Below are 22,591 nucleotides of genomic sequence, written 5' to 3' on the forward strand. Positions count from 1 at the left end.
AAAAAGATGACCCCCACCCCTACCATCACAATCTGTTGTTGCTGCTTTGAATGGACCCTTTCTGCTTGCTTTTTGTTCACTTTTATAAGTATTTTTTCTTGCTTTCAGTAATCAGTTTTTTATTCAATGCCCATCTCTTACACATGCTCTGACACCTAATCCCAAGACAAGAAAACAGAAAATTAGTCACAATACAAATTTTCCCCCACATTGGCACATTTGACTGGCTGAGCTGAGCACCGAATCATGGTGTCCAGCTTTCATTGGCGCTCCAGCATCAGTACAACAATGGCATTTTTTAAATGCAAGAGCGTTAGTACCCCCATGTCGGTAAAAATTGTCAGGCGTCGGCACTTGTGACCGTTTGAAGCCTTGCAGCTGGAGTGGCCGGAGCACACAGATGCAATGCAGCAGTGCCGTGAGGGGGAGAGAAGGGGAGAGAGACTTTCAGTCACCACGCGCTGAGTGCACTTACACCACCTCATCCGCATTCTAAACATGCGTGCACTGGTGCAGCTGGTTGCAGCAGTGTCTTGGCATGGTGATAAGTTCCTGTTAAAACAAACACAGAGCACCATTACCGGAGTGCAGCATACAGCTGGCATGCTGCTAAGGTCTGTGCTGTGGATGGCACCAATGCTGACACGAAACTGAGAAACAGGCTAAGAGCTAACACTCTGAAATTAGTTTTAACTAATCAAATACCGTGTCTGCTTTGCACATGCCCGCCAGACAGTACCCAGTCTGAGAACCCCTGGTCTAGACAAAAGGAGCACCCGTACAACCGGGTTAGTAAGGAAAAAAAGACAAGACAAAGACCCAAACACTGTAATCAGGAGGAAGTTGTTCACTGGTTCAAAGAATAGCCACAGCCTGTCAGCGTCACTTGTTTCACGTAAAGCTGACAGATATTTTTCTCAAAAGCATCTATTTGTTCCACAAGGTCAAGTGGAAGGCCCTTCATGAAAATGAAGTCCTGGAGGCACTGAACTGTACGTAGGACCTTTCCTGCAGACACAAATTTCGACAGGCTGATCTACCATTCTTGGTGTCGTCCAGCTGTTCTCAAAACTTAAGTACACATGTAGAACGTACCATTTTTTAACTCCAGTTGCAGCTTTTGAAACACCATGGAACCCTCATGGAAAACAAGCTGTATTTAGCCAAAATGGCATGATAGGCTGCTGCACATAAGAAGGATTTTCAAGAGAAAATACAGAAATACAAAAAATGTACATGCCGTGAGCGATGGTGATCCATCCTACGTGCATCACGGCCCCTGCCCTGGTCGTAACGGCCTCGGTCACCGACGTAGCGCTCTGTGTGGTCAGGCACCACTTCACCGGGCTGCAAGACAGACACAGGGCAGATGTGACATGTCTGCTATTTCATGCTGAACGTTTTGCACTTTTCACAAATGCTATACGACAAATAAGGACGGAGTAGGCAAGCATTTACCACGGCGATTTCAAGTGCTTTCACATTCTACTGCTTTCTAGTGGTGCTTTACTTAGTGGTCCAAGTTGTCTCCATAAACAGCAGGCATATTAAATAAATGTGTGTAAAGAGGGTAACATACTGAGGAATTCTGCTAATGAAATACTCAAGTGATGTTCCTTTCACTGAACTACCACAAGTAGGAGTAAGCAGGAAACTTAGCACCATCTGTTGCTTATAAAAAAACTTACCTGTGTCTGATCTGACATCAGTGCCATGCTCATATAAAATACCCTCAACTGTGTTCCTCCATGCTTCTGCTGCCTATCCTAAAGAGTTTAATACTCTGATCGAACAGTGATCGGAGATTGTCAATGACTCCTGCCGAAGTCGTCTGTTTCATTTCCCTTATCGCAAGCCACTTGGTGTAGGCATCTACGACCACGAGGAAGGTGAAGCCCTCAATTGGTCCTGCAAAATCAATGTGCAAGGTGTGCCAGGGTGTCTGGTTTTCCCATTCTGGGACAGGAGCTTTATGCGGGGCACTCCGGCTGCTCTGACAAAGCTTGCAATTTCGGACCACAGTTTCGATGTCGTGGTCAATGCCAGGCCACCACATGTAACTTCTGGAGCACTTTTTCATTGCAACGATGCCCCTATGCCCAGCGTGGATGAGAGACATGGCTTGTGCGCGTAGTCCTTTCGGAATCACAACTTGGGACCCAAAGATGATGCAGCCGCGATGGATGCTCAACTCTGTAGCTTGCCTACACTAAGCATCGAAGTTGTCCCTTTTGAGTTTGTGCATGTTGCCTTGTTGAACAGCTGTGTAAACTAGCCGGAGAGCTGCGCACTTCTATGTAGATGCTGCAACTGTGGCTATTGTAGGCGAAGGTTCTGGCAGTGCTTCGAACATCTCCATATGGAGGTGGTTCGTCAACAGTTGCGTCCAGTGGCAGGCTGCTTAATGCATCGGCATTTTGGTGTTTATTCCCATTACAGTAGACCAGATCGTAGTCGTACGCTGAGAGTCTGATGCACCAGAGTGTCATTCGCAGAGACAACATCGATGGCATAGGCTTTTGTGGTCCCAAAATGCCCAATAGTGGTCAGTGATCCGTTATAAACAGCACCATTGCAGCTGGCGAAAGTGTGTTGCCGCAGAGAATATGGCTAGGCCTTCTTTGTCGAGCTGCACGTAGTTGCGCTCTGCTTGCAACGTACGTGAGGCGAAGGCGATAGGGGCTTTCCTTCCTTGGTTGTCAGTTTGCGACAGAACTGCACAGACTCCGTATGGAGATGCGTCGCAAGCCAAAAGCAGAGGCTTGCTTTCATCGTAGTGGCAGAGGACTGTACACCTTCGAAGCAGGTCATTCAGGGCGTCGAATGACTGCTGATGGCATGGTGACCATTTCCATGTCACATCTTTTCAAAGGAGTTGGTATAAGCCATTGGCCACGGAAGCTCTTGGCTCCAAGAATCGGTCGTAGAAAGTTAAAGAGTCCGAGAAACGCCTGTAGCTCCTGCTTGTTTGCTGGTGCTCGAGCTTCGGCGATTGCTCGCACTTTGTCTTCAGTAGGGTGGATGCCTTGAGCATCAATTCGGTGTCCCAGAAATTTCACCTCTGGCACCGCAAACCAGCATTTTGTTTTGCTTACGCGCAAATTTGCATTTAATAGCCTTTCAAGAACGAGCTCTAGGCGCGCCGCATGCTCTTCAGTGGAAGCACCACTGATGATGACATCGTCAAGGTAGACACAAACTCCTGGGATTCCCTCGAGCACTGTCTCCATGAACTTTTGAAATATGGCCAGGGCTGCAGCTACGCCAAAAGGCAGTCGCTTGACTTTGTACAAGCCTTTCAGTGTGTTAATTGTCATTAGTTCTGCCATTTATTCACTCACCTTCAGCTGCTGATACACCTGGGTGAGGTCAAATGTGCTAAAGACTCTTGCGCCATGTAGTATACTGAATACTTCTTCAGGTGTCGGTAGCGGGTAAGAGGATGCTTTAGCCGCAAGGTTGACGGTGCTACGGTAGTCTCCGCAGAGGCGTATGGTTGCGTTCTTCTTGCGAACTACCACAAGTTGAAGTGGCCCATAGTGAATGTTGCGTCTGCTGACACCTTGCTGCTCCAGTTTGTCCAACTCCTTTTCAACTTGAGCTCGGAGAGCAAACGGCACTGGCCTGGCCTTCAAAAACTTCGGTTACACATTTCATAACAACTGCAGTGTGACTGAGGGCCCTTCATTTCCTGGAATTTCTTCCGACAATACTCTGTCGTACTTCTCTTGCAGTTGCTCAACCACATCATGGCTCGGCGTCTGGTGTATGCTGCATATCGTCACGCCTAATGAAGCAAACCAGTTTCTACCTAGAAGGCTTGATCCTGAGCCCTCCACAACAAGCAGAGGTAGCATATGGGTCTTGCCGTTGTAATTAACCTGCACGTTGTTACAGCCCAATAGTGGCAGGCTCTGTCCTGACCATGTTCGCAGGTGCATGTCGTCTTGTTGCAGGGTTGGTGTGTCAGATGGCCACGAAGTTCAGAACGTGGCCTCACTGATCAGAGTACAGGCTGCGCCGGAGTCACCTCGAACTTAATCAGTTGATGATGTACGCTTACTTTGGTAAAAATCTTCAGTTGCGTGCCAAGATTCATGGTGTTCAGGTCGTACAACACAGATGATGTTGTTCCATGGACATCGGATCGCGGCGTATTCTCTGAGGCGTCGACACTGTGATTAGGCTGGGAAATTGACTTTATCTTGACAAGCTGCCTTTTCGTAATGCAAGCTCTCTCGATATGCCCTCGCTTGTGGCAAAAATTACACATCGCTGACTGGAATCGGCATCCCGGGGGGTTGTGTTGGTCGTCACACTGCCAGCAGCATTGTGATTTTTTTTACTGATTTCGCAACAACAGAAGGTTTGCGTACCTGGTTGCTTGTTGTTTGGTGTACCTGCTCGGTGTTCCGACGAATCTCTCTCTGCTGGTGACCGGCACTCTGCACTCGTATGACAATGTCGTAAGCTTTGTTGAACGTGAGATCCTTCTCAGCGAACAGGTGCTGCTACAGTGACTCGTCACCCAGTTCGCACACAAATCTGTCACGTAACACCACGTCCAAGGGAAGCATGGTGGTGTTAGCAGAAGAAGCTGCATCTCTTTCCTGCCTGGTAGCTGTTGTGGTCAGCATCCCAAAATTGCAGTCGGCAGCAAGCTTCTCGAGCGCTGTTACGTAGGCGCTCACAGTTTCTCCTTCCAGCTGGTCTCTTCATTGGAAGCGAGTCCGGCTGTATACTTCTGATGGCCTCGGGGCCGTAGTGCTTTTGCAGTGTTGCTATAATGTCGTCGTAAGACACTGCCGCTGGTGTGCTTGGCTGAATAATGGCGCAGACAGTGTTGCAGGTCTGCTCCCCGCACAGCGTCAGCAGGTTGGCCCTCTTCAAGGCTGAATCTGTGATGTTGTTAGCTTCAAAGTAGAACTGGAGGCGTCCAACCCACGATTAGCCGTTGAATTCTTGTATTTGGTTGGGGCGTAGCCATGGCTGGTCAATAGCGTTGCGAAGCGCGGGTCGAATCCGCTTTCTAGTTGCCACTGTTGAGTCCAATGGTTGTTGTTGTAAATGCAGCAAAAAATGCGGTACTTTTAGAATGTTTATTTAAGACTTAAGAGGGTGAGACCAGCGTCGACCAAGGCGGAAGCCGAGCTGGCTGCTTGAAGAACGGAGGGAACGGTGGAGCGTACACAGGAGAGAGTGGCTTCCCAGAACAAGAGAAGGGTGCGGGAGCCCGCCGCGCGAAGAGGAGCAATCGGTTGTTAGAAAGGAACACTGCATTGGTGACACAGAACAGAAAAGAAAGAAGGGGACACAGCACTCTCCCATGAACTTCACTGCAGGGTTTAATTGTACATGTAAAAGCAAAGTAAAGTTAACGTAGGGCTTCAGTAAGGCATGAGCATATCAGCCAGCATGTAGCATAAGTGATGCAGAGGATGTCAGCTTTAAACTGTATGAAAACTTGTCCAGCACACCAATGAAGCTAACCTCAAGCATGTCAGCCTCTTCTGGTGGAGGTGGGTCGTGTCGGCTGCCCCTGTGCGGCGGAGGCGGGGGTGGCGGTGGCTGGTCTGGATGTCCAGCATCTCCTCGCTTGCGTCCGCCTCGGTCCCCTTCGTACCGTCCATCGTAGCCTTTGGGGTCGCCCCTGCCGCTGTACTCTTCCAAGCGGCCGTGACGGCTGTTAAGGGAGAAAGCAGAACCAATGACGCAGAAGTATCTACGCATACATCAAGGCGTCTAAGAGTACCCCGACACATCAGCGACATCGACGACCACCAGTCCTTTGCAAATTACAGCACTGCCACTCGTCACGCTTTGCCATTTGTTACAGTTTCATGTTGAAACTGTTAACATTGTTGATGCACGTGTAAATACAGAATAGACTCCAATTTCTGACTCTTAAGAGCTCACAGTGAAACTCTTAAAATGCCACCACAGGCATTATTTACGAAGAAGTGGGCTGCAATTCCCTGCCTAAGCAGGCACTAACAGTAGCCGTGAACAATTTGCAAAGTAATGACAGAATAAAAAGCATCTCAGAATGGGTGAAAAAAAAAAAACTTTTTTTGTGTTTTTTTTTAGGTAAGGAAAGGCACAGTATAATTGTCACGCTCTCAGCAGATACCTCAAACACGCCCTGAGGGAAGGGATGAAGGAGGAAGCCGGAGGCAGTAAGGTAGTGGAGGGCTCTAGACATATTTCAACCATCAGTATTTCTTGCATTGATATTGAACATACATTGATATCGAACAAGTGGTCTGGTATGTTCAATGTAAATAAAAGTCTGTGTTTCACACAAGTGCCCAAATAAATGTTTTCTTTTTTTGATAACACCCGCCACACTGTATTTGCATAAATGCAACAACACCACTTAAAGTGAATATACAGGAGACTAACGATAATTTGAACTCAGATAATTTGCACTTTCGGTTAAATAAACAAATTTTAAAATTTTGGTTGGCTGGCTATATTTTTAATGCATTATAAAGCCGCTTGATCGATACTTCAATTTTTCTTAAATTCAGTTAATTCAAACTGTGTGTTCTCTTGCTCAACGCTCCCGGAGTGCGAAAGAGAGACGACTGAGGTCGTCTGCGGCAACACATGAGCTGACAATTGTGCCCCTCCAACTGGTTAATTCAGACGCGGCCTGAAGGGGGGCCGTGCCAATCTGAATAACCCTGTCGCTGTGTAGTTTCGTTTTCTGAGCTTCGCTGCCAGCCCGCAACAACTGCAGCTGTCGGCCCCACTTCAGCAAGCCAAGCCCAGCTGCGCGCCAGTTTGGACACTAACTGGCATGTTGCTGTTCTTTTTTTCCGCTCTTTTTAGAAGGCGTCCCACCATTCCGCCGCAAATGTGAGTTTTCCTCGCATTCGCCCACTTGGTCCTGAGCGCCGATATTGCGTGCTCATCATGCGCTGCTCCTTGTTTGCTGAAGCCTCCTTATATGGACACCGCCACTTGTGAGGAAGATCCACCACTACTTACCGCATCTGTGAAGGAGGCCTTACTATTTAGAAGCAGTTCTGCTTTAATATTTCGGACAGTGAGCATGCAGTACACCATGACGGAATTCTGCAAAATCATCATTGCAATGCAGTTTTCCCTTATAAGCAGATGACCATTGCCTATTTTGTCACCAATTAAGTTTGCTGTGGTGCAAAACTATTTTCTGGAAGTTTCGTTTTTATAGCCATTCAACTATTCGGCTTTCGGATAATTTGGAGCTTTTTCCTGTCCCTTAAATTCTTAATTAATGTGGTGATACTCTACTGAGAATTCAGTGCAAAACTGACCACTCTTTTCAACCACATTTGAGTAAGCATATCACTGCCTTTCACCCATATTTTATGTTGTGCTACAGCTTTTAGCTACCCTAGCACAGAGAAAGAAAGCCAAAATATTATTTGTATGCACAAATATCTATAAAGCAAACCGCACTTAGTTTTGGACGGTGCAACTTCTTAAAATTTGAACTTCTGACAATTCGAGCAAAAATTTTTGGCCCTTTTATGTTTGGATTAATGAGAGTTCACTGTATTTATGATATCAAGCAAGGGAATATTTATTGTGGACTTCAACTTGAATGCAGCCACAAGGCCAGATAGCAAAGCTGTTACAGCTTCCTCAAATCTTCGCAGCAGAAGAGCATTATTTCAATCACCAGACATGGCAAAGTTGCGCGAAAGGAACACACAGAAAACAGGGTACAGCATGAGTGAATCATCTCCTACCCTACTGTGTGTGTGTTCTTTTCATGCAACTTTACCATTCATTTATTTATTTATTTATTCAAGTACCTATGTAATGCTTGACAACACCAAAGTTGTTACCTGAAGAATTACGCCTACTAGCCCAGCAACGTGTCCTACACAAGCCTATTCCATTCATCGGGGCGCAAACATGGGGCCATTGCCACCTCACAAGGGCAGCCGCTCTACCTAGCAACATGTCTACCATAGACCTGAGCAAAGCCATGCTCATCAGTGCAGCAAATCTATACTGATCAAAATGCCCAAGGAGAAAGATGGGTTTAACGTCCCAGAGGGACTAAGGCTAGGACGGCGTACTGAAGGGCTTCGGAAATTTCAACCGCCTGGGGTTCTTTAACGTGCACTGACATCGCACAGTACACGGGCCTCTAGAATTTCGCCTCCAAAAAAAAAAATCGAACCCGCGTCTTTTGGGTCAGCAGCCGAGCGCCATAACCACTGAGCCACCGCGGCGGCCCCACCAAGGAGAAAGAACATTAGATCAATATGTCTGGACATACACGAGTATGAACAGCCTGCAGAGCTGAAACTGATGCAGTTGCGCACTGCCCCTGCAAATAAGGGAATGGGATACTCACTCGCCATCTTTCTTCCTGTCCCTTGACGATTGAGAAGGCGGGGCTACCGGAGGGGGTGGAGGGGCAGAGCTCTCCCCCGGAGGTGGGTTGGGAGGAGGAGGAGGAGGAGGGGGCGGTGTTTCCCTTCGAGGTCTTTTGGAGGGTGGCCCCCCGGCACCCCTGCCATGGGCGGGGGCACCAGCTGAGCCCTCGCGCACAGGAGGAGGGGAGCGACCAGACGATGGTGGCCCGTAACGCCCACCGCCACCACGCAAGGACGGCCCGCCGCGCACACCACCTTCGCGGGCGCCGCGGTGGCGTGATGATGGGGGCGATGATGGCCGCTCGGGGGACGGGCTCTCGGGGAATGGTACTGAGCCGTGTGGCTGGACAGCACGGGCACGCTGCATGTCCAGAGAGAGTGAGTAGGATTCAGTAAACCACATTTGATCATCAACAGCACATGTTCCCTACACTGTATTCTGTACACTTCTCCAATGATCTACAGTCGAGCCCACCAAGCCCACATATAACGGCCCCACTTAAGACGAACTTTCGCTTGCTTGTAACGAACGAGACCTGCGCAACCGCCAAAATATACATTGTTTCAATGGCACAAAATCACACGTATAACAAACGTCATTAAGCCCTGCTGATCGGTTACAGCGAACGGACGGCGTAAACCCGGCGCTGCGATGCGAGATAACCTGCCTCCGACCACTTTGTGCACCCGGTGCGCGGCATGTTTTCCCGAGACACGGCACAGGCCCCCAACTTCCCGCCACGTTTCTGCCCACACCTCCTCGCAACTCCGCTCTTCTTTTCACTCTCTTGCAAATCCGCACGTGGCCTCCGCGATCAACCGCACCGCCGCCGGTGCCGATCGCGGAGGCCACGCTCCGTGAAGCAGGCCTTCCGTGGGAGCCAAGAGGTGGCTGCACTGACGCTCACGGACGACCCTCATTGGTCTCTGCGCTGGCACTGTGTGTCTGTATCTTTAGCTTGATTGCTGCCTGTACACGTTGCACGTCTACCTCATCGCGACTTTTGTCACTCTTGTTGCAGTGCGGACGTTTCGTTGGCTTCGTTCAAATCTCGGGCCGTGGTTGTAATTCAGGATGGCGGACGGGAACACTGTGCCCATTTCCATTGTATTCAGCAGTAGAGATGATGAAAGCGGCCTGGGCAGAGGTGACGGCCACTGGCGAGCGGAACTGCTCCCGCAAGGCCGGCTCCGTCGACACAGTGTCTGATGCCTCGGAAGATGACCAGCCCGGCGGCGATTTGTGGCAGCGCGTCGTCGACTCCGACATGGGGGGGTCATGACATTGTTTGTAATGATTTTATTTCTGTCGACGACGCTGATATCGCGGAACCATGCACGGGCGAGGTCATCGTTTCTGAAGTGCGGGACAAGAGTGACGCGGAGGAATCAGATGAGGATGAAACTTTGGAGCCAGCACCCATAAGTGCGCCTGTGGCAATCAGCAACATAGAGAGCCTCAGACAACTTGTCTATGCCGAGGGCCTCGGCGATAGCACGCTTCTGCTTTAAATAAACTAGAAACCTCCCTCATTGGATCTGCGCTGCAAAAACAGACGTCCATTGCGGACTTTTTCGGAAAGAAAAAAATTTGTGTTTTGACAAGCAGCTGTCTTTAAAGCTGTGGTCCACTTACTACGAACTACGAGATATAACGAACGAATGCCGCGTGACGCTTATGCTCATTATAAGCGGGCTCGGCTGTAGTGTAAATTATTTTTCCAAAAACCAATCTGTTTCCCAGGATGATTGAAGAGAAGCTAGTGACACTGAGCCACTTGCCACTAAGCCACTTGTTGTTATTAGAAAATAAGGAATTAGGAAATGAGGAATTAGGAAATGTTTACATGCTCCAAGATCTTCCTAGTACATACCCAGTGAAACAAAGAATAGAAGCAGAGGGGCCATTACCTTTTTCTTCATGGTTCATAGAGTTGTAATTGTGCCAATTTCTAAGGTGTTATGTCAGCCTCAGAGTTCAGATCATATAAAGGTCAGATCCCCAACAAGATACCTCTGTATGTTAGTGAACTTGTTCTGTAATAGCACTAATATTCAAAGTTACTGCTGGAACACTGTGTGCCGAGCCTAAACAAGAAAAAATGCAAGTACACTCAGCCAAAGTTGACATGAGACAAATACTTACGTATATCCAAAACTGAAAGTAAAAGAAAAAATTTTCAGCAGAGGCCCTGCAAGTAACACTGTGCTCTAGCTTCATTGTGCATATTAATCTGGCACAGGATCGCAGAAGCAACACAATGGCACACGCAAGCAGCACAAAATGGATGCACACTGAATGCACTGAGTGTTCACTCCCTAGCCAACATTCATCTAGCCTAATAGATATCACAGCAACTTATCGCAAAACCTGCTTTTTCCAAATTTCTGTCACTATATAAGCAGCGATTCCTTTTTAAAACCAGAGTCTGTTCATGATGCACGGTGAACAATTTCAATTGTTCATGAAGAAATACGCCCGCCGGTGAAATACACCCGCCGGTGCAGCATTCAAGACCACCTAAGACGAGGTAGTTGACATTGTAGAAGAATATAGCTTTACTTTTCATTCTTTAGTGTGCCAGCACTAGATGGGTCAGTAGTGAAAAAGCAATGGCTCGTCTTGTTGAATCGTCAGAGTTAAGCTGGAGGAGCGTCGCACCAGCTGCAGCCGAGTGGAAAAAGGATGTGAAGATAAAGAGCGAGAAACACAGTTGCGTTAACAACATGCAGATGCCAGAAAGAAGAGGCGAAGGATGAAGTCGCCGGAGAATGTGCAGTGCAGCAAACAATAAATCATGGATGAAGCCTGTCCTATGACAGATCCCGAAGCTGACCGACATGTACGGTGAGCTCAATAGCAAAAGATAAGAAGAGAGTGCCAACATGAGACAACCGAACCTGTGGATATAGCGAGGCGGCAAGCCGAAGCAGAATGGCGAAAACAGTAAAACCTGGGCTGCCGAAGGGGCGTCATGCCGTGGTATGTCATGGCTAGCGATTGTCCAAATATACGTCCTTAGGCCAGACTAGTGTAGAACACCATACCCTGTATGTCTCTGGCACGTGTGCATTGGCAGGTGTGACGACTGGAAGGTCCCCAGTGCCATAGAGGAAAAAATTCGATGACTGCCACTAGGCCAAGAAATAGGCTGGCCATGTATTTGCAATTTCAGTGTTTCGCCGCTGTGCCTGCTGTGATGGCTGCGCCTTAGCCAATTATGTTGCCCAGCCATGCTGCATGCCGTTTTCAAGGACGCATGGCAGTTCAGAATGCTGGCCTTTTGCTTTTTCAAAGCATCATGACGCTCTAGTGCCAATTTGTGCTTCCCTCACGTTCATCTGTGCATTTGTTTCTTCATTCCCGTGCGCCGAAACAGTGCTCTTGTCACGTGCTGTTCACTGTTGACACCACTGTTTGTGAGGAGGCTGGACCGCTATTATATTGCACCACGAAAAAGGCCGCAAAAGCCCTTGCCTATAGAGCCGTCCTTAAAGAATTTCATGGAATGGTGAAAAATCGTTGTTGATGCGTAGTTTTCATCCCAAAAGCAGATGACTGTTGCCCAGTTTTTGCCAAATAAATTTACCATCACCCGAAAGGTTTTTAGCAGTTTTTTTTGGCCACCATTAGATAATTTGTTTGACCTTCAGATAACTGGGACATTTTTTCCACTCCTAAGTCGGAAGGTTTTAGTGTACATGCAACATCACCTGTTTTAATGAATTTATTATCAATGGTTGGCTTGCCCACTGAAGTTTATTAAACCAGGCATAGACTCTGGACATGCCCCTTTCAGTGACTACTTTCAGCTTTTGCTCTCGATGGATAGTGGTGCATGCATTAGTAGAAGGTGAAGTGATGCATGCGGATTAACCCGTGGTTACACCTTGAGTTATGAGACAACTGTCTGAAATAAAATTCATCTATTGTGAACCAAGAAATTTTATAAAATAATTCAATATGCACTGAAACATGCTAGGAGTTAAGAAAGGTTAGAAAGTGCTAAATCCTAGTATACTGTATACCAAGAAATTTGTCGTACCGAACTATGCGACTGTGATGAAAAGTTTCAAAAAGCTGGCACGTAACCTTCATAAACACCTGCGAAGGTGAAAAGTGGAGAATGTTATCTCCTGTAGGTTATATCAGAAACCACAATTAGGCCCAGCAACAGTACAAAACCAAGCTGCGTCAGAGAGGTACTCAAAAGAAACCAGGCCAAAAGATTCCTATAACTCTTTTTCTACAGCAATCAAGTACTTTTAAGCAAGTCAGATTACATTTGCCAAAGTAGCACATCCTGCCCCATCAGTCTAACATGCACTGTTCTGACCAAAGATGCAGCGTGGCAGGCAAGACACAGTGCTATCACCGTACTGTCCTGCTGACTGCTCTACAGCGAACCATGGTTGCTTAGCTTGCCAGCGCCACGTCAGCAGTCAGCCACCACCCAGGGGCAATTTAATTCAAATCCTCTGCAATTCTCGATCACTGCATGAGTTGCAGCATGGAAATCTCACGTGCCTCGGCTCTGAGCTGCTTCTCTCGGTCCCTGCGCCTCTTGCCAGACTTCTTCTTCTTTCGTGGCTTCCCAGCTGGGTATGGTGGGGGAGGACCTTTGTTCCTGAGGGAGTAAAACAAGTGTCACTATGGCTGCAGCAACTGCTCGGTAAACTGCACGGCTATATAATCAATGTGAGACTTCCACTTCCTGTTGTCGACATCTATGTCCAAAATCACTCTGTACATGCTGCATTTAAATTAATTCTATGATGCAAGAACATAGCCCTGTCTTTTGTTTTGTTCCCCAAGCATGGCAAACCCCTCCCTCCACCTCTCCTCTGAAAATTGAGGATTTCCTTCTGTCACATATATTAAGGAACCTAAATTAAATTTTAAAGAAAAAAGACAACACGAATTAACTGAAGAATAAAGAAGAGGAAGAAGAAGCATTCGGTGAGGTGGAGGGAGATGATTGGTGGAGAAGCATTCGGTGAGGTGGAGAGAGATGATTGGTGGAGAAGATCATCGATGGGATTTTCCGTACCATCTGCAAGTGCACACACTAACACATGCCACTAGGTTTTCTCCTAATGAGACTAGTAATGCTTTCGCATTAAAACACTGTCGCCACTACGTGAAACCTCGTGGACTAACATCCAGGCTATAAAAGGGCGAGTGAGAGCGAGGCCCGAGGGGGAACAGCAGAGAAGCGGAGGCTCCGGCGGGTCAGGGAAACATCGGCTGGAAGAGAGCGACGCCGGCTACTGCTCCGGTGAGCTCGCGTTCTACGACATCGCATCGTGGACTTCCTGCCGTGCCTGTGCCCGTTCCGGGGAGTCAACGGAGGACGCTACCACCTGCTACGGCCAGGGGTGTCTCCAGCGCTGTTGCCACCCATCCGGGTGGCGCCCCCAACGCCAACAACACCGGCATCACCTCCACGGGCGCTTGGACCTGGAGCTTGTACGATGCAGCCAGCGACGCCAGCCCAAGCGTGTCGAACGCCGCCAGCAACGCCAGACCAAGCACGCCGAACGCCGCCTCGACGCCGGCTACGGGAGCCATACAACGCCGCAGCCACACCGAACCAAATGTGAGCACGAACGCCGAACGCTAGTAGTAAACGCTGATAGCAGTGTGCCCGGGTCGTGTGTATTTATAGTTTTTGCGTTTTGTGTTAGTTTTGTGTTCTAGTGTGTGTGTGCCAAGTAGGGTGTATTAAATGTGCGTTTGTGTGGGTACAACCGTCGCCCATTCTTTCGGTCCGAGTGTTCTCAGGAGAGATCCGTGACACCTTCTCTCCACTTCACCACCTGCCAACCAAGGCTTCAGACGGATGGACGAATTTTTCCAACATGGCGGTTCTAATGCTAACGCATTAAGAACTAATACAGGTGTCGCCAGCCTTAGTCTGGTAGTGACACCAAGAGTCCCTAATTGGAAAAATTTGTCCGCATGAAACCTCGGATGGCAGGTGGCAAAGTGGAGAGGGAAATCCCTTTCACCACTTTCAGGGGAGGGGAGGTAAAGGGAAGACGAAGAAAGGGGGGGGAAGGCGACCAGCAACAAGTGGGGGAGAGTGGAGAGGGGTACGGCGCGTTAAACGATGATTGACGGACTGGATCACATAACCTGCTCACACAGTCTGAACCCGCCAACGGCAGTAGCTGCTCCGTCCGGGGGGAACACTAATGCATACCCTGCCGCATAATCTATACTGATATTTTTTCGTGTAAGGATCCCCTAAGCCACGCTCAACTGCCATCCACCTTTCGGGAATGATCACAAAGTCCTTCTCGGTCTTGAGGACATAAACCTGAATTCAATGACAGGACAAAAAAAAAAGGACACTTAAGCTCCGTCTTAAGGGTATGATGCGATAGCGTTAAGGTGGGACGCGGGTCTTGAAATCGCGACAAATGGTCAAAAATGGCAATTTTCAAAAATTGCGATTTTGAAGTCCTTAATGTTCCAACTATGCCTCTACAAAATATTTTAGCTGAATTCCAACTCAAAGTATGAAAAAAGCGGCCATTTAGAAACGTCGGTGAGCCGAAATTGAACGCCAAGCGCGAAGGTTTGCCCCATTTTCAAGCTGCCGTAGCTCCGCGCGACGCGAACCGATCGGCGCCATCTTGGTCTTGTTTGAAAGCTGGTTTCCCGCTCTCCAATTTGGCGCCTTTCGGCAAGCTGTAGACCCTCGGACAGCGGAGCTATCAGCACCCGTTCGCAATGGGGTAAGCGTCGCGAGACAGCCGCCGATTGGGTAAAACCATAAAACGGGCGCCTCGAGGAGGCGCAGCCCTCTGATTGGCCGTGACGCATGCTTTGCCTCCCGCGGCCGCGTTGTTTCCTAGAATTTTTCGTTCTGCCGTTTTCCTCATCGTTTTGTAGATATTTTGGCTATTGAATCGCTTCTTTTAGCCTCGAATTTCTTGCTTTTGCGTGTATTTGCCTGCTTGGTGTCTCTGTTCCGTGTGTCACGATGGCCCGAGACGCGCATGGAATAAGTAGAGCGCTGCATCGTCGAGAACTGCAGCTTCGGTGATGCCGCAAGCTGCTGTACCCTCGGTGGACGCGGCTGGACTGAGCTCGCCAACAACAGCTTCGCCGGTGGACGCGGCTGAACAAACCCTGTTGACGCCAGCATCGTTGGTGGACGCGGCTGGACAATGCCGATCACCGTCAGCTTCGGTGTTACCGCAAGTCTCTGCAGTGCCGGTGAATGTGCCTGGACTAAGCCCGTGGAAAACATCGACTTTTGATACGCTGCAAGCCGCTTCGAATTCCGTGTCGTCGGAAGCGGCCGAGCCGGCTGACCTAAGCCTAACGTCGACTTCGGCGTTCGCGCACGCCGCTTCGTGCCAACGGACGCGGCTGAACCGAGCTCGCGTGCTCAACGCTTCGACAAGCACGCGCAGCGCGGACCTTGGCAGCGCGCCAAGCCGCTGCCGCCGCTGATAACATCGTTTGTTTTTTATATATATATATATATATATATATATATATATATATATATATATATATATATATATATGTATGTATGTATGTGTATATATATATATATATATATATATATATATATATATATATATATATATATATATATATATATATATATATATATATATATATATATATTTTGAGGAGAGCACCTCCGGAGAGGAGGGGGGGGGGGGCTCGGCGAACTTGGCAGAGCGCCAAGACGTTGTGCGCTCTAAGCTGAAGCTTGAACATTCGCATTAGATACTCCTCACTGTCCTGTTTTTAACCTCGCAAGAAGCAGTTTCTCGCTTCAACCAAGGAATGGCAACAACCAGCAGAGCTGTTGCAGCACAGCTTGGTTACAGGCCTGGGAGCTGCCTCATTGGTAGGAGCCTTGAAAAAGATAAACAGAGGCTGTGCAGGTCTGATAAGGGTTAAGAGATCGGAAGCGGGCAGAGTGGGTGAGGGAACAAACACGGGTTAATGACATCCTAGTCGAAATCAAGAGAAAGAAATGGGCTTGGGCAGGACATGTAATGCGAAGGCAAGATAACCGCTGGTCTTTAAGGGTAATGGAGTGGGTTCCAAGAGAAAGTAAGGGTAGCAGGGGGCGGCAGAAGGTTAGATGGGCGGATGAGATTAAGAAGTTTGCAGGCAAAGGGTGGAGGCAGCTGGCAAAGGATAGGGTTAATTGGAGAGACATGGGAGAGGCCTTTGCCCTGCAGTGGGTGTAGTAAGGCTGATGATGATGATGAATGCTGAAAAGGTGAAGAAGAGGATGGCCAAGAAGCACAAGCCTGACAGCACCCAGGACTACTGCCCAGGACTTTTGTGAATGTGTGGCAGATTCAAAGAAAATAGCAAGTGATTTTCTGAGCTTTTTTTTTTGTCAAGTGCCAATGCAATACAGAGGTTTTCATAATCTTTACATGAACAGATTTCTGTAAATTTGGTGTTATTGTGTTCAGCAATGACTGGGCGGCATGCTAAAGCATTAAATTTTTCCATATGATCAGTAAACAAAAATGGCAGAGTAAGCAAAACTTTGAATGCAATTTTCTCAGCTTTGCTTTTTCGATCAAATGCCTTTGCCTTACGGAACTTTTCATAATGTTTGCATCGACTGATTTTATTGAAGTAGGTACCATTTTTTTCAGCAACACCTCAGCTACATCCTAAAGCTTTCCAATTTTCATTAAACCCAATAGACTACCAATTAGGTCAGATGTGAGCTAATTACTCCAACATTGTTTTTTTTTTCCTACTTTGTTATTCATTCATGACCTATGTGATGACTTTTTAAAAATTTCTTTAGCTTTAGGATGTGCAATGGGCCCTTAAGAATGACAGCATTACTTTAAAACTAGTTTTTTTAATTAAGAAATCACCATAATGGCCCGTAAGAAAAGACCTAAGTGGCATAAATTATTTTGCCATATCTTCATTTCTAGATGAGATATATAAAATCTGAATATATATTTGGGATTAGCATTCAAAGATATATCTGCATGCCAATTTTCAGGAAGATATGTTAAGAAATAAAAAAGTATTCAAGACCCTCATCCCCCCTTAATAGGTTAATGCCCATATAGTATGTGGAATTGGTCATTACCTACTTTCATAGACCCCTGGGAGTCCTTGTGCCACTCCTAGTGCAGTGGTGCTGCGGTTAAGCGATGTGCCACTGCCCTGCAATGCCAGGTGCTGCCACCAGAATGGCTTGTGTCACCCACATTGCTTTTCTCAAGCAACCTCTCGTGACAAATCATTTTTTAACTGCCTCCTGCCACGGTGATCAGTTTGCTCACAATCCGGTGGGCAGGTTGTGACAATGCCACAAGGTCACGTGACCTAAGTGGCCCACCTAGGTTGCCGGAGCAGCAGGTTGCTCTGGCCACTCTAGCTGCAAGGCTTCAAACAGTCGCCAACACCACCGACGCCAACGCCAACCATTTTTTCCGACATGGGGGGTACTAATGGTCTCGCATTAAGAAAATGTCCCATTTTCAAATCCAGTTACCTCAGTAACAAATGCATCCTCTACTGCCGGACAAACAAGATAGCCACAAAACCAATCAACTTTCACTTAGAACAAAAATTGGATGGAGTTGTCCTCAGTTCCTCTCTAAAAGGTGTCAGTGGTCCTGTGTGGGGCCACTCCCACATCACATGTATAATCAGCGGGTACTCTTCCTTGCCCACAGTGGGAGCAGGCAGGGCAAAAGGAGAAGGAGGAAGCACTCACGGCTGTGTGGCGGTGGTGCCGCTGCCGCCGCCGCCGGTAGCTTTGCGCTTGGGCTCACCGGGCGGCCCCGGGCTGGGGGTGCGGGGGCCACGTGACCGGCCCACGTACCCATCATAGTCGCCACCATCCCGGGGCGCCCCTCGACGACTGGGCGACGTCCGGCCGGCCTCGGGGGGCTCCCTCGATCGCCCCTGATGTCGGTCCCGGCCATGGCTAACAAGACCCAAAGGTGCACCAAACAATTATGCTGCTGCCCATATACGCAAAGGGTAAATGCACAAACTTTGCAGAAATTTTAAGATTTTGACCTTGCAAGGAAGACCTGAACACTCTCAAGAAAAAAAAAGATTCCGTCAGTAGTAGAAGCCCTTCAAGAATATTTAAAATTGTGCTTGCTTAGCAGACAGTTCGTAAAGCTAACTTTAAACGCTAAATTCACTCAAAATTTTCACAAATGCTCAAGCACACAGGTGATGATGTCACCTAGATTGAGAGACGAGCTGTTTCGTCAGCTTACACGAGCCACTTGCTGCAGGTCCCTAAAGCTGATACTCGTCTAACTATAGTTTTCTTGTCTTTGTATCCAATGTGTGAGAAGCAAATGCTTTTGTACGCTTGTCCACTCAGAGCACGTAAAAAGCTGCGCTACTGCTTTCTTTACTACACTGTCATGGGTGGATTAGCCAGCACCCATCACCATCATCACTATAAAAAAAAAAAAAAGTTCAGCGCCTTACCCACTGGGTATGACGAGTGATGAACACTAGTTGGTTCCCGAAACGATTAACACAATAATGATGCCGTGCCTGACTGTTACTGCCATTAAGCTACTACAGACAAAACACGAACAGCTGCAGTAGCCCACAAATAATTTGATGGATTTATGACTGAGGGGTAGTGTACTCGACATTCCAGCCTGGGTAAAGGCCCCCTGTTTGAATTCGGTTTCCCAATATGGCCTTTGCCAGAATGATGTGGAGACCAGGGTAGTGTGGCAGTGCCCCTGACCTGAAGGCTTTGTACAAATGTATATACAGTGGTTGCCTGTATTTCCACTGTGGAATTGGGCATGCGGACAGGATGACGATGACACCGACAACATCAAGCCGGAGGAACTAAGTGAATACGGCCAGCACTGTAAAATGTGCCTCCTCACCGCCCAGCATCCTTTTCGTGGCCATGTAAGGATGACCCAGTCCGAGATGGCTCCCGGCTACCCTTGCCATCTGCAGAACGATGTGAAGCGGCCGCACGCTCCTCCATGCTGCCCCGGTGGCTCCGGTGGTGTCGCTGGCCCTCAGCAGGTGGCGGCGGTGGCGGGGCACCTGTGGTGCCACGACCGGCTGACAGCGAGGCCCCGCCTGATGAACTTGAGCTCGATGAATCTTCGCTGTCATCGTCATCATCCTCGTCGTCCGAGCTGGAACTCGACGAGTCCGATGACGAAGAGTCATCGGACTCGCTCGACGATTCACTGCTAGCACTTGCTGCACCCTAAGGGGAACCAGCATAAACACAGAACCAGGTTTAGCTTAATTCCTTTTAACAAAGCTAATCTCAAAGCATGGGGAGATAATATAAGCCGAAGAAAAGGACACCATTCACGAGGATCACTCAATAAAACTGGAACAGAAAGCAAGGCAATGAAATTATAACAATGTTATAGTAATGTCTAATGCCAGCAACGCCTTGGCTACCCTTTGGAGCAGGTAGCACTTCTGGCTCATTAACAACTCATCACAAAAAATTGCCACAGTAAGTGCAGTTTCAATGCATCCAGTTTATGCATGCTGCACTTGTGTGGAGTAGCAGGCCAGGTTCACGTTTCCACCGGCTGAACTCTCCACCTATCCTCCCATCAAAGTTTTTCTCTCTTCCTCGCTCTATCATGGAACACAAAATCAGGATCAACGACATTCTAGTGGTGGTGGTGAAAATTTTTATTTTTAGGACGGGTGACTGGGGGACTGCTCCTCGTGGACGAGGTCCTCAGTCCAGGACTTCAAAGGTTTCTGCTTTCCTGCGGGCTTGTGCGAAAAGCTAGAGCTGGACAGAGCAGCCTCCAATGTTCCAATGAGGAGGTAGTCGGGTGGGGTACAGGTGGTTGACAGGGGGCGTTGGACACTCCCATGTTGAACGGTACTGACTGAGCTGGGCACTGTTGCATAACAGGCAGTGCTAGGGGTATTGTGAGAGGATGAAGGTGTGCTTGTGGTGGAGGTTTGAGAACAAGTCTGTCTGGAGCTGGTGCCACACTGTGGTGTCCACTCTGGATAGGGGTGGTGGAAATGTTCTTCGTTGCAGTCAGTAATATCTGGAGATCCGTGAAAATGCGAGTGGCTCTAATGGTGGTGCATCGTTGAGGTGTGACTGCCCGTCGCCTGGCACCCAGCATGGAAGTTCTGGTTACGTCCTCCTCAAAAGGGGACTGCTCAGCAGTTGTTACCATTTAGATACACAAGTTCAGCGTCCGCCTGGCAGACACGTAGCACATTCACTGTGCACAAGAGTTCTCTAGCATTTCAAGTTAGTAAATTACTTTTTCTGCCAGGCCACCTTCACCTGTGCATCACTACTGTTATTTTTATCCTGAACATTAAAGCCTGGACTACGAGAGCCCGCCCCACATGAGTGAGCGAGTGAGTGAGAGTGTGAAAAAAATTGAAAATTGGTTTTGGGGAATTCTGTCGCACTTCTCGGTGGACACCTCAACCATGCTGTGAGGGAAGGGAGGAAGGTGTGAGTGAAGAAAGAAAGAAAAAGGTGCCATAGTGAAAGGCTCTGGAAAAGTGGTAAGGGTTTAACGTAGTGAAGCGGAGTAGACATGCGAAAGAATGTGTTGATTCCTCATTGGGGGGGCACTTAAGCTTGGCCTTAAAGGAACGGCGCGATATCTTTCGTGCGTTAATGCCTATATATGCAGATTTGGTCATCCTCTACTTAAAATTCATAGATCGCGGCGAGTCCTCATAACACTACCAATGCAGTGGCGCCACTGCACTGGCTGGGGCTGTTTCTATCACAGCCACTGGTCGGGATTGTTTGACCTATGTTGCTCTTCCCAAGTAACCTCTTGCAACCATACATTAATTTAAATGCTGCCTGCTACCTGCCTCCCATTGGCTACAGCTGGCGTGACTCTCTTCCGAACTTACCCGTGTTTCCTCCCATTGGCTGCAGCTTGCTCGATGCTCCTCCAAACTAACCCAAGCTTACCCAAGTAACTCGGGTAAGCTCACGTTAGTTTTCAGCATGGGACAAGGCAAGACAAGGCAACATTCTTGCTCGGGGTTGGTACGTCTGGAGTAGTGCTTTTGCACTAATAATTTCGACCATCTGGGGATCTTAAATGTGCACTGAGATTACACAGTACAGCACAGCACTGAGATTACGGGTGAGTGAGTGTGTGAGAGTGAGCGATAAACAAATCTGCGCTTTGTCTGGTGTAACTGTTTATTTTAATAACTATATCTTTCTTGAAGGCATTATTGCAGGGGCAGTATGACATGACTACCAAATTCTGGTCACAGCCAATTATACGAACAAATACGGCCACGGCATGTTTCAGCAGCTACACCCACCCACCTGCTGTGGAGGATGCGCAGAGCGAGCCGCCTTGGTGGTGGCTGGCGGTTGGGTGGAAGTGGCTGGTGGGCCCGCCCCAGTGGCAGCAGCTGCGGTGGTGGCACCACTGCTGCCGGTCCCTTTACTGCCGCCACTCCCGCCACTGCTGGCCGGGTGGTTCTCCTTCTGCAGCAAGTCCAGCTCCCTCTGCAGCTGCTGACGCTTCATCTCCAGGGAGAGCTCCTCCTTGTAGTCCAGAAGCGCATCGTCAATGGGCCAGTCTGTGCAGCAATCAACACAGACACACAAACTCACTTTTGACGTGGTCGTGAATGCAGCTGGCTGGTGGCGGTATCTTTATGGACATGTGATAGAGAAGGAAAGAAGTAAAAATTAAACAAGCACTTTGAGACCATTTGCCCCCCTTTCTTTTTTTAGGAAAAAGAAGTTACACCAACCGCTGTGCTGTACCCCCTCACACTTCATGCTATAAGAGCACTATGCCCAAGGCTTTCTCATGGCATCACCCCAGAGAGCACATTCGCTGAAGCTGCACTCCTCCGCCCAAATGGGTAACACATTCACCGGCAAGATGGATGCACACGCGGGTTTCTGTTTATAGCACACTACACTACGACGACACTGCTGATGCCATTAATCCGAAAGAGAAAATCCTCAACAACGCAGCGCAGTCTAAAAACTTAATTTCTGCTCAGCCAGTCAGTTCTTAGTGGTATCAGCAGCGTGCTATCAAAGTTGTTGTGCTGTTCCTTTTTCTCTGCTTTGCCCTCATCCCTTCCTATGTTTCTAGCCAACACAAATGCACGTGTCACCCACTCAAACTGGTTGGTTGTCTGTGCTCAGTCTGAGTGCATCATTTATTTGCTCCATGCCAAGTGTTCCAAGTCAAGA

At 48.3% G+C, this 22,591-nt stretch overlaps 1 protein-coding gene across 3 annotated transcripts in view; it reads right to left on the reverse strand.

The window, feature by feature from the left end:
• The window catches only part of LOC144125241 (uncharacterized), a 59,086-nt gene that overhangs the window by 26,877 nt on the left and 9,618 nt on the right, over positions 1–22,591 (reverse strand). For all 3 annotated transcript variants that reach the window (XM_077658463.1, XM_077658464.1, XM_077658462.1), the window contains exons 6-12: positions 21,701–21,960; positions 19,272–19,609; positions 18,116–18,328; positions 12,907–13,006; positions 8,357–8,739; positions 5,491–5,683; positions 1,241–1,347 (exon numbers count right to left, since the gene is read on the reverse strand). In XM_077658463.1, the coding sequence (XP_077514589.1) occupies positions 1,241–1,347; positions 5,491–5,683; positions 8,357–8,739; positions 12,907–13,006; positions 18,116–18,328; positions 19,272–19,609; positions 21,701–21,960 (1,594 nt within the window). The remainder of the gene's footprint in view (positions 1–1,240; positions 1,348–5,490; positions 5,684–8,356; positions 8,740–12,906; positions 13,007–18,115; positions 18,329–19,271; positions 19,610–21,700; positions 21,961–22,591) is intronic.

Source organism: Amblyomma americanum, chromosome 3 (genome assembly GCF_052857255.1).
Source record: "Amblyomma americanum isolate KBUSLIRL-KWMA chromosome 3, ASM5285725v1, whole genome shotgun sequence".
Classification (NCBI taxonomy): domain Eukaryota; kingdom Metazoa; phylum Arthropoda; class Arachnida; order Ixodida; family Ixodidae; genus Amblyomma; species Amblyomma americanum.